At 37.9% G+C, this 12114-nt stretch overlaps 1 protein-coding gene across 1 annotated transcript; it reads left to right on the top strand.

The window, feature by feature from the left end:
* Window positions 1-2911, top strand: LOC117659962 (vitelline membrane outer layer protein 1-like). The gene is made up of 3 exons (XM_060686158.2): window positions 1-205; window positions 506-600; window positions 1967-2911. Exons 1-3 carry the CDS (start codon window positions 26-28, stop codon window positions 2256-2258), a joined length of 567 nt encoding a protein of 188 aa, XP_060542141.1. The 5' UTR covers window positions 1-25; the 3' UTR covers window positions 2259-2911.
* The last annotated feature ends 9203 nt before the right edge of the window (window positions 2912-12114 follow it).

Genomic DNA, 12114 nt, shown 5'->3' with positions numbered 1-12114 from the left:
AGACTTTTCTGTTTCAAGAAGCAGAATGGTTTCCATGGATCTCTCTGCCAGCATCACTCTTCTCTTGACTATCTCCTGCTGCCTGTGGAATACCGAATCTCGAACGTATTCTTCCGTGCTCAGTGTGCCAAATGGGAGTTCTTGGGGTGAATGGGGTCCAATTTCATTTTGCTCTTCTGGCTATGCTAACGCCTTCTCCCTGAAGGTAAAAGTGTATTTTTCTGATGCTCCTTCACTTCTAAATATTCTCTTGAAATTAATTCTTCATTTTATCTTTCAAGAAAGGCAATCAAGAAGTAATTATGTTGATGCTTTACATTTTTAATTCTATAATTAAAGAAATGTATTGAGTTTGGAGTGGAATATTGTGTGGCAGATCTAATCTTGATCCAATTCATTTTCCAATATTTATGGGTAAATCTTGGTATTTCTGAGAATTGAAATCTGAAGGACAGCAAGGGAAGAAAGGCTGATCTAGAACTTTACCAAGGTCCTGTTTTCTTAGGTGGAAAAAGACAATTGGACTCTTGACAATACAGGTCTGAATGGAATCCGCTTGTACTGTGATGACGGCACAGAAATTGAGTCTAGAGTTGGACCGTGAGTAACTGATTTTCTTCTCGTATTTCATTTCCTTGTCATGAAGACTGGGAGAGGAGATGACCTGTCTGAATGAGCTGCTGATACTGAGACATGGATGAGAAATGTTTGTATTCCTGAGTTGCGCAGTGGTGTAACTATTCTATATTCAAAGAGTCTACAATCTCTCAAGCAAAGGGTCCCTAATGAAGATTAGGAAAATCTTCATAATTTAAACTCATTATTTCTTGTATCCTCTTGTAGAATGAAACCCACAAACCTTCCCCCTTTTCTGCATTTCAGCCCTTCAAATACTTGTGGGCAGCACTCACGTTGTCCCATAATTTTCTGTTTTGTAAACTAAACATACTCAATGATTCCAACCATTCCTCATATCTATTTCCCTGAAGCCCAATTCCTTCAAAATTAACTAGAGATATTCTTGATACTTCTTGTACTTTTGGGTGGTTTTTTAAGGACACTGGAGAGTCTCGGTTGTCTCAGGACATTGTGTGTTCCCCTGGTGACTTTCCATGACTTAAGAAGTTTGTAGGGATAATGGATGCCTCTGCATGTAGACACCTTCTACGCTTTCTCCAGATTCCTGCTCAACAGTAATTGTATATTGTTTGCAATATCTTTTACCTATTGATCAGATTATTTAATTAAGTTCATTACAAATGAAGGTCTCAGCAATCAAAATGCCTCAAATCAGGATAAGGGCAGCATTGGACATTTGAGATGTTGATTCACCTTTCTTTATTGCACAATCCTTTTCCCCCAAATAAAACATGGGGAAGGGCCACATGGCAGCCAGAGGAAGAACTCTGTTTTCCTGTGGAACACCATGTGTAAAGTAACAAGGGAAACTGAAAAAAGAACTCAGACATCCAATAAGAAAACGAGGCACTGAATTTCCACAGGGGACTTGCTAGCTGAATAATGATTTACTTCTTCACTAGTGGGTAATTCATTCATTCAAGGGTAATAGAAGGAAAAGGTCTTTTTTCAGGGGAAATGGTGGTTAGAATAGTGTAAGACAATTTGCGGTATGAGAAACCTCTGCTGTAAAGGATTCTGAACATGACATTGATTAGGAGAAGTCTTGGGAAAGAGGTCATGGGAAGAATTCTGTATCCCATTTTTCCTAGGAGTTTATGCCAGATGCCAAAAGACTCTTTTCCTTAATTTTTTTTTACAATAGGACCAAAGAATTAGGTTGACTATCAAATTTTGACCCAGAATTATGCAATGATAGCAAAAAGTAGACTTTAACTTGGTTCCTAGCCCAAGATTTTATCCATTCTGCCTGAATCTCTTGGATTGATGGCAAGTATTTAATTTAGACACTAAAGGATGCTTATCTATCTTTGTTTTTTTTTGGCAGGTGGGGAACGTGGACCAGAAACCTATTCTGCAATAAAAGCTATTTGGTTTCTTATTCTCTGAGAGTGGAACCACGTAAAGGAATTCTTGATGATACAGCAGTTAACAACATCAAGTTCAAATGCAGTGATGGTGTTGGCCGGAGAGGCTTTGGCACTACATTGGGTAAATTTGGCCCATGGAGCCAGAGCTGCCAATCAAATGGTATATGTGGGATGAGAACAAGGATGGAGGATGCACAGGGCCTTGGTGATGATACAGCACTCAATGATGTGGTTTTTTACTGTTGTTAATGGTTGATACATGTTTCCTCGCCTCTAAATATACTTTTGCTATGTATTTTCAAAGACTGTTAATTATAGTTAAATATTAACTTGAGAATAAAGGGTGTGTTTGTGCATAATGTGGTAGTACAAGGTAACCATTCCCCCAAGTGTTACCTCTTCAAACAGTCCAGATTAGAGAGGCATAAGGAAAGTAGCAGAAACCTCAAGCACTGCAAGTGATTGACTGTCTTCCCTCTCACCATTTTGATCCAAGTCATAGCACCAAGCTATAATACCATACCATGCTTGCTTGCATGCCAATAAAACTATGTTGCATCTTCTGTATTTGGTGGGAGTATGAATAGAATTTCTTCTGCATGATTCATTTTCAATAACTTTTTCAACCTAATGTTCCCAATTATTTTTGCTGCTGAATATACATGTCCCTGGATGAAGTTGAAAGATCTAATCTGGGTTGGTCACTGGGACCAGAGGTTTTGTCTTCCAAGCTTTCAGACTTGTGCTGGAGCCCATCTTCAGGGAACTTCTCTCTATCAGAGAGAAGACTGTGTGTGGTATTTATAGTATCTATTGTAAGTTAGATGTTCAACATTCCAAAATGTCTAAGCATTTCTGAATCCAGCTGTGTGGAATAGAATAAAATGCTTTCTTATAGTCAATCCAGGCCATTATTATTTTATTAAATTTTTTAAATAGGTTTTTTAAATAGTTTTTTCTTTTACATCCATAAAAGCTTGGTGAATAGTGTATTGTCTGGGTCAATATATTTTAAATACAGTACTACTACTAATATTATTTAGATATACGGTACATAATCATAATTTTTCAACTTCTAACATTGGTGTATACATGTTATAATGTGTTCTATTATATATCAGTATACATAATATAATTTTCTCAAATAGTATTTATAAATTTATTGACTGCCTGTCTTACCACACATGCAAGTGAGATCCTGGATCCAGTACTGCTCAACATAGTGATAAATAGCATGGAAGAGACCTTACACAGTAAAATTATCAAACAGTAAAACTCTCTTGAGGATTGAATGAAGGTTTAAGTAACACACAATGCTGCATGACAAACTGCAGCAATGTGTAGAAACCTGCAAGATGAATTTGAACAGGGAAACCTGATATACAATTCTGTAGGAAAAACTAAGTATTATTTATTTTATTAAGAAAATTTATAGAAATGACCAACTCACTCAAAATACCTCCAGGCAGCTTATAGAATTAAAACCCCCAAATACAAAACTCAACAAGTCCTTACCTATCCCTCCCCATATCAAGCAATCCACTTGATGGGCTATATATCACTCAGCTGTTACCCAAGGTCTCTGGCAAACCATCTATCCAGGCAGGCCTTTTGAAAGAGTATCAAGGTGAGGGCCAATCTTATCTTTATGGGGGTAATGTTCCAGAGGGAGGGAACCACTATGGAGAAGTATAATACTGTATAAGATGAAGGAAACTATGCCGGGCAAAAATGATCTGAGGTTTTGCTGAAGCTGAAAGTGAGACCACAGAACAATACAATGATTGCATAACCATTGAGAGGTCTTGGACTGGGCCAAGAACAGAAGTCATAATCCCTCTGGAAGTCTGGCCACTCCAAGAATATTACATTCAGTTCTGGGCACTGCAACTTTGGAAGAACATTGATGAACTGAATGTACAGAAGAAAGTAATTAAGATATGAAATGACTCCAGGGAAACAGATATGAAAGGAGTAAACATATAAGGAAGTATGTTCAGCCTACAAAACAGGAAGTTATGGCACAATAGTTGCCCTCAAGTATTTGAAGGGCTGAAATGCAGAAAAGAGAGAAGTCTTGTGGGTTTCATTCTACAAGAGGATACAAGAAATAATGAGTTTAAGTTAAGTTATAAAAGACGGTTTTCCTAATGGCAAATGCATTCAACAGCTGCTTTCAGAAAAGGTCTGGACGTTCCATTCAGCCAAGACTTTTCAGTGGGAATTAGTCTATTTACAAGTAGTATAAAGACTCTTAACTAACATTAATTGCTTGTTACTAGCAGTTCAAGTATCCATAAGGCATCCATTCAAGATATAAAAGCAAGCCAATGTTGGGACTTTATTTGATTTTAAGTTTTACCTCTGGACATTGGCTTTTCAAATGTCTACTTTGGAAGTTGAACAAACACCATGATGAAGCTTCTGAAGTGTTTGGGTTTTTTTTTTAGTAGACCTTTATTACACTTTTAGTAGTTTAAAGGTAGGTAGATGTTTAGATTTGTGTGTGTGTGATCTCAATAGAGGTAATTTAAGAACTAGTTATGCCTGTCACTGCTAAGGCAATTGATATCTTTATGACTGACACAAAGGCAACACATTGATGTAGCAATTACTTAAATATTTGTTCTGCTCTGCTGTTGCAGTTGCGAAAAATGAAGATTCTGCTTTGGAGGCTCAATTAGCATGGGCTATATTTACACCCTATATAAAACTCTTGTTGCTGTTCCTTAAAATTAACAGTTCATGGTTGTTCCACCATTATATATCATAATTCACTTAGGAGCCTCTAGAGACTGCCTCACCACATGATCCTAGGCTCTTCATATAAACAGATCGGTCTCAAGATGTTTACGTTTAAATTTCAACAGCAACATTTTAAACTGGGCCTACAAACAAATTATAAAGCGATGGCATAGTAAAAACAGATAACACTAAATCGTGTTCCATAGTCTTATAATTTATTTTGAAACCATGTTTGAGATCTGGGAGCAACTCTTTGGGATTCCAGTCACAACTACTGAAAAGCAGAGGCATTACTTCCTGCCATTTTGAAAAGTATAAAGAAAGAAAAAGGAGGTAAGGAAAACTGGTCACTGCAATATTTTAAAAAATAACCTTGACCAAGGAACAGCATAGGAGACATTTTAGAGGAGCAGCTTTTCAAATTGAGGAAAATTATTGGGTGTCTATTGTTTTAAAAAAATAGTTTGGTAAAGTTGGACATTTGAGTTTGGGGAACAAAGAGATAATTCTGACAGGATGGCTGAGGAAACATCTGTGATGTCCATTGGAGTTTAGGAACTAAGATAGGTAATCTAATGACTGAAGTTTGATCTAAAGGATGCAGAAAGACAAAATGATTGAAGAATATCTAAGAGAATAGGTTTGCATATTAACTCCAGTCACAACTACTGAAAATCAGAAGCATTACTTCCTGTCATTTTGAGGACCAAACCTCAGAAAAATATAACATAAAGCATTATCGTAAAGAAATAAAAAAGATGGAAGAAACTGGTCACTCCCATATTTTTGAAAACAATCCTGACCAATGCACAGCACCTTTTTAATTTTGGGAGGAATTATTGGGTGTGTACTTTTAAAAACAGAGTTTGATAAAAATTTTACATTTGAGCTCGGAGAACAAGGAGATAAATAATGCAGAGAGGATGGCTGAGGCCATAGTGAGTTTAGGAACTAAGGTAGGGGTCAGGGTTCCAAGTAACAATCCCAGCCAAGCAAGACTCTGAGGCAAGCGATTCCTCAAAGCTATACTTTAGGTACTCCAGTGTATTCACAGTAGGTGCTCCAATGACTGAAGTTTGGTGTACGGTAAAAGAATGCAGAAAGACAAAGTGCTTGAGGAAGATCCAACAAGATTGGTTTGTACATGAATGACTCTTGTTTAAGAAATAGAAGCAGACTTTCCTTTGCTTTTTTGCATCATAAAGAAAATACTTTTCAATCCTTCTCTTTCCCATCCCTTGTTAGCAAAATAACAGCACACACTCCTGGCCCCACCTACTTCTGCACCCTCCTCACTTGCCATCAAAATGTTTTGGTGATTGTCTACTCTTCATGGCTAATACAATTGGTAGACTGTTTTTTGCAGAAGTTGATACAATCCGAACACAATGATTCTTGGAACAAGACATCAGGACATGTTCTCTTCAGGTCATAAGCTACACTAAATATGGCAGATTGACTTTCCATGATAAAAATAAATTCCCATGAGATTATTACCATGAGATAGTTCAGCAATTTGTTCTGACAGTTAATTTTTAGAATTCATTTCAGCAATTCGTTTCAGCAATTCATTTAAAAAACATAGTTTGAGCAGTTAGTTTCAGTATTTGTTTTAGATTCGCCTAGATAATCCATTTCAAAATTGAAAGACAATAAATGTAGAGTTAATAGAATTTCTTGGTTAACTCTTGTTAATCTGTATAGACACCATACTTGTAGAGCAAGATATGCAAATTGTTGAACTAAATGGCTACGGTGTCAACATTAGCAATAGTAATAGCACTTAGACTCATATACTGCATCACAGTACTTTACAGCTCTTTTAAAGCAGTTTACAGAATCAGCATATTGTCCCCAACAATCTGGCTCCTCATTTCACTGATCTCAGAAGGATGGAAGGCTGTGTCAACTTTGAGCCAGTGACGGTCAAACTCCTGGCACTGAGCTGAATTAGCCTGCAATACTGTATTCTAATTACTGTGCCACCACTGCTCCTATATAAGAGGAACCACTACTATACGAGATAGTAGAAAAAAAATTATTAAATTTTTTAAATAAAAATTTAATAATAAAATTTAATAAAAATAAGAGAGCCTTGGTAGTACAGGGGTTTAAGGCACCCTGTTATTAAGCTTATTAAGACCAGCTGCCTGCAATTAGTGCAGGGTTTGAATCTCGCCAAGGCTCAAGGTTGACTCAGCCTTCCATCCTTTCTAAGGTAGGTGAAATGAGGACCCAGTTTGTGGGGGCAATAAGCTGACTTTGTATAAATATACAAAAGGATGAAGGCTATTGCTGAGCGCATTGTAAGCCGCCCTGAGTCTTCGGAGAAGGGCGGCATATAAATCAAATTAAAAAAAAAATACATAAACATGTATACTTTTTCAAAACTAAGAACTTAATGGGCTTAGTTTTGAAAATGAGGTTCTTGGGATGATCATCTTGCTTGTGGGGTGCCACAAGGGTCGGTCCTCTCGCCCCTTCTGTTCAACATTTATGTGAAGCCGCTGGGCGAGATCATCCGTGGCTTTGGGGTGGAGTTCCATCAGTACGCTGACGACACTCAGCTGTACATCTCCACCCCAGGCCACCCCAACGATGCCCTTGAAGTGATGTCCCAGTGCCTGGAGGCCGTGCGGGCCTGGATGGGGAGAAACAGGCTCCGACTCAACCCTTCCAAGACCAAGTGGCTGTGGCTTCCGGCGTCCCGATATAGCCAGCTGGTGCCATCGCTGGCTATTGGGGGCGAATCATTGGCCCCCACGGAGAGGGCTTGCAACTTAGGCATCCTCCTGGATGCACGGCTGTCTTTAGAAGAGCATATGATGGCCGTGGCCAGGGGGGCTTTCTATCAGGTTCGCCTGATACGCCAGTTGCATCCCTTTCTGGATCGGGACTCCCTACGCACGGTCACTCAAGCACTCGTCACTTCCCGCCTGGACTACTGCAATGCTCTCTACATGGGGCTCCACCACAAATGCCCACGACACGAGTGATGTCAAGCTGGCCATGCCCACCCTGGCTATGCCCACCCTGGCCCCCAAGGTCAAACAACCCTGATGCAGCCCTCAATGAAATCGAGTTTGACACCCCTGCACTAACCCTCTTTTCAAATTTCAGGTCATTTCTTTTTTTAGTGGTATCCTCTATCTAATCTTCTCATCTTCCACAGAAAGCCATCAGAATTGGAGGTGTCTTATATCATGGTATGGATATAAAATACATCTATTAAAATTTGTTTCACGTTGCTTTGGTAACAACTCATCATCTGTAATAATAGAGATATAAGATTCAACATTTGATGAAATAAAATCCCCAACCCCACAAGTCAGGTTCTACTATTTGCTATGGGTAAACCTTTGTTTAATACAAGACTGACCTAGAACTCTACTTTCTAAATAAACAAACAAAAAAAAGTATTATGACACTGGACTAAAATATTTCAAAAATCGCATGAATGGGAACTGGATTTTCCAAGACATTTAGAGATATACAGAATTTTGCTTCGAATGGGTAATGCAATAAGATGTCTATGGAAGCATTGGATCATATTCTTTCATCACTGTACTCTAAATACATATGCTACAGATGGATTTATTTACTTTCATTGCTTGGTAAAAGATCAGTCCAAATTTATTTCAGAAGATATAGATTTTTATCTGGCACCAATAGTGGAATGAGAGTTTGGTTGTTTATCTACAGGGATGTGGGCATTCCAGGCAGCACATAATGCTATTCTTGATGGTTTTTGAAAGTTAAGAGCTGTTCTTAAATGTAATCATTTAATAGATTCAAGTTAGCATATCTTTCATTCCACCTTTTGCATCTTCCCCCTCATGCAGCAGGTACTGCTCATCATAAATAATGATCTAACTAATCATTCCTCTTTAGTGTTCTGCCCACATTCATATTTCACTGCTCAGTCCAATTTTCTCCTCTTTCTAGCTGTATTGAGTCCTGTAGAAGAGTAAGTAGAACTTTACTGTTTTATTATTAGTAGTCTGTTAAAAAGACAAGAATAAGGTAGGCAGGAAGGGCAAGAATCACAATCTGAACAGAATTATACAGGCTTAATCAGTTGTCCAACTTTTTCATTCAAGAAAGTTGGGGGTGAACTCCAAGGGAATTCTTCTTGCAGCAACTATTTGGAGCAGGAAGAAAAACTTTCTAGTTTTTTTAAAAAATCACATCTAAATTAAAATTGCGTATTTCCTATATCTATCAGGATTGCACCTAAATAGGTGAAACAGCAAAAGGAAGGAGTTGGAAATATAACTCCACTTGTAGCCGAAAGAATAGAAAGTTTTTCAAATGCAACAAAAGTTAGCTTTCTGTATTTTGCAGTTACTGAAATATATATTGCTGCCTAAAGGGTGTCTGAATGAATGCTGAACCCAGAAGTTAAAATTGTGTACTGCTTCAGCCCAGATTTAGACAGAGCTCTCATTGTCAGGACTATTTGAAAGATATTTGCGTTCTTACTCAAAATATTGTGAGATCACCCAGACATTTTAGATAAGATTACATTATTTTGCTAATTTATAATTTTGAAAAATATAATTTGGGAGCCTGAAGATGATATGAGGATATTCCTTAAAAGACATCTGGGATAAATATTTCAAAATAAATACATTTTAAATGTATAGGGTTGTACATCTAATTCTCATCACACAGTTTCTATTTCATTTCTACTCTTAACATTCTAATTGTAGTAATAATAGTAATCTAGAAAAAATTGAGGATTTAGATATGATGGGCAAATGAATTACAAGCCAACTCACCAACTCATGCCATTTTTGCTATATATGAATAGAATAGAATAGAATAGAATAGAATAGAATAGAATAGAATAGAATAACAGAGATGGAAGGGACCTTGGAGGTCTTCTAGTTCTGCTTAGGCAGGAAACCCTACACCACTTCAGACAAATGGTTATCCAACAGCTTAAAAATTTCCAGTGTTGGAGCATTCACAACTTCTGGAGGCAAGTTGTTCCGCTGATTAATTGTTCTACCTGTCAGGAAATTTCTCCTTAGTTCTAAGTTGCTTCTCTCCTTGATTAGTTTCCATCCATTGCTTTTTGTCCTGCCCTCAGGTGCTTTGGAGAATAGCTTGACTCCCTCTTCTTTGTGGCAGCTCCTGAGATATTGGAACACTGCTACCATGTCTCCTCTAGTCCTTCTTTTCATTAAACTAGACATACCCAGTTCCTGCAACCGTTCTTCATATGTTTTAGTCTCCAGTCCCCTAATCATCTTTGTTGCTCTTTTCTGCACTCTTTCTAGAGTCTCCACATCTTTTTAACATCGTGGCGACCAAAACTGAATGCAGTATTCCAAGTGTGGCCTTACCAAGGCAGTATAAAGTGGTATTAATACTTCACGTGATCTTGATTCTATCCCTCTGTTTATGCAGCTTAGAACTGTGTTGGCTTTTTTGGCAGCTACTGCACACTGCTGGCTCATATTTAAATGGTTGTCCACTAGGACTCCAAGATCCCTCTCACAGTTACTACTATTGAGCAAGGTACCACATATACTGTACCCGTGCATTTTGTTTTTCTTGCCTAAATGTAGAACCTTACTTTTTTCACCATTGAATTTCATTTTGTTAGATAGCACCCAATGTTCAAGTCTGTCAAGATCCTTCTGTATCTTGAGCATCTCTTCTGGAGTGTTGGCTATTCCTGCCAGTTTGGTATCATCTGCATCTGATAAGTTCCCCATCTATCCCCTCGTCCAAGTCATTGATGAAGATGTTGAAGAGTACTGGGCCTAAAACAGAGCCTTGGGGTACTCCACTGCATACTCCCCTCCATGTAGATGCAGTTCCATTGAGGACTGCACGCTGAGTGCGGTTGGTCAGCCAGTTATGAATCGATCTAGTGGTGATGCTGTCTAACCCACATTTTTCTACTTTATCTAGTAGTAGGTTATGGTCTACTTTATCAAATGCTTTACTGAAGTCCAAGTAAATTATATTGACAGTATTCCACTGGTCCACTAATTTTGTCACTTTGTCAAAGAATGCAATAAGATTAGTCTGGTGTGATCTGTTTTTGACAAACCTATGTTGGCTTTTGGTTATTACTTGGTTTGCTTCTAGGTGTTCACTGATTTGTTGCTTGATTATCTTTTCCAGAATCTTCCCTGGTATTGAGGTCAGGCTGATAGGTCTGTAGTTTCCTGGATATTTTTTTCCCTTTTTTGAAAATAGGAACTATATCAGCTCTTTTCCAGTTCTCTGGCAGTTCCCCGGTGCTCCAGAATCTTTGAAAGATATAGTTCAGTGGTTCCGAGATCTCGTCTGCCAGCTCCTTCAGAACCTTGGGTGGTAATCCATCCGGTTCTGGTGATTTGAACTCGTCTAGGGTAGACAGGTGTTCACTTATCATTTTCTTGCCTATTTTAACTTGTATTCCTAATCTGTTTTTTGTGGTGCTGTTTTTGATAGGTTGGACTGTTTTTTCCCTTTGTGTAAAGATAGCTGCAAAAAACTAGTTAAGTAGTTCTGCTTTCTCCCTGTTGCTTGTCACCTTCTTGCCATTTTCTCCTTGCCATTTCCTTGACTTTTTTCTTCTTTTTAACATGTTGGAAGAAGCTTTTTTTTTTTGTTATTTTTTACTTTTGTTGCAAGGCTTTGTTCATTATGAGCCTTAGCTTTCTTCACTTTATCTTTACAGGCTCGGGCTATTTGCTGATATTCTGCCTTAGTTATTTGCCCCTCTTTCCATTTTTTATACTTGTCCTTTTTGTCTTTCAATTTGTCAGAGAGTTCTTTATGCAGCCATGCTGGTTTCTTTTGAGAGCTATTATTTTTCTTCCTCATTAGTATTGTGCTAGACTGGGCTTTTATAATCTCACTTTTCAAAATTTCCCAAGATTCTTAAGTTGTTTTCCATGGAATCCTTCCCAAGCTCTCTCTAAGTTTGTGGTCAGTTCTATGGTCAGTTCTACATTCTGAAAAAAACTTATCCCCACTTTCTAGATACTTGCACTAGTTGCGCTGATCTCTAAAAAGTGCAATCTTTCAAAAAATGGAAGATCCATCCATCACCATTGCTCCAAAGTCTTTACAATTATTATTCCAATTCCATTTTCCAGTTATTCTAAGCTTCTTGGAAACATCATATTGTAATAAGAAAATCTTTTCAATGATCTTCCTCCCAAAAATTTATCTTAATCAAAAATAGCAGCAAGTTTTTCGTCTAGTGTCAATATCTGAAAACCTGGATTTTCACCAAGGTAGAGGAGACTCAATCAAAATGATAGAGTCAGGAAAAGGGAGAAGAAGCAAAGTATGCAAATCATGTTCAAACAATACAAGAGCCTTGGTAGTACAGGGGTTTAAGGTACCCTGT

This window comes from Pantherophis guttatus, chromosome 5, assembly GCF_059756535.1.
Source record: "Pantherophis guttatus breed Tessera chromosome 5, ASM5975653v1, whole genome shotgun sequence".
In the NCBI taxonomy this organism is placed as follows: Eukaryota; Metazoa; Chordata; class Lepidosauria; order Squamata; family Colubridae; genus Pantherophis; species Pantherophis guttatus.
The sequence above is the reverse complement of the archived record's forward strand: the minus strand, read 5'-3'. Positions and strand labels throughout refer to the sequence as shown.

Coding starts and splice junctions, on each gene's coding strand:
- LOC117659962 (XM_060686158.2), top strand. CDS start 26: ATGGTTTCCATGGATCTCTCTGCCAGCATCACTCTTCTCTTGACTATC. Junction 206..505: donor CTAACGCCTTCTCCCTGAAG/GTAAAAGTGTAT, acceptor CTGTTTTCTTAG/GTGGAAAAAGACAATTGGAC. Junction 601..1,966: donor ATTGAGTCTAGAGTTGGACC/GTGAGTAACTGA, acceptor TTTTTTTGGCAG/GTGGGGAACGTGGACCAGAA.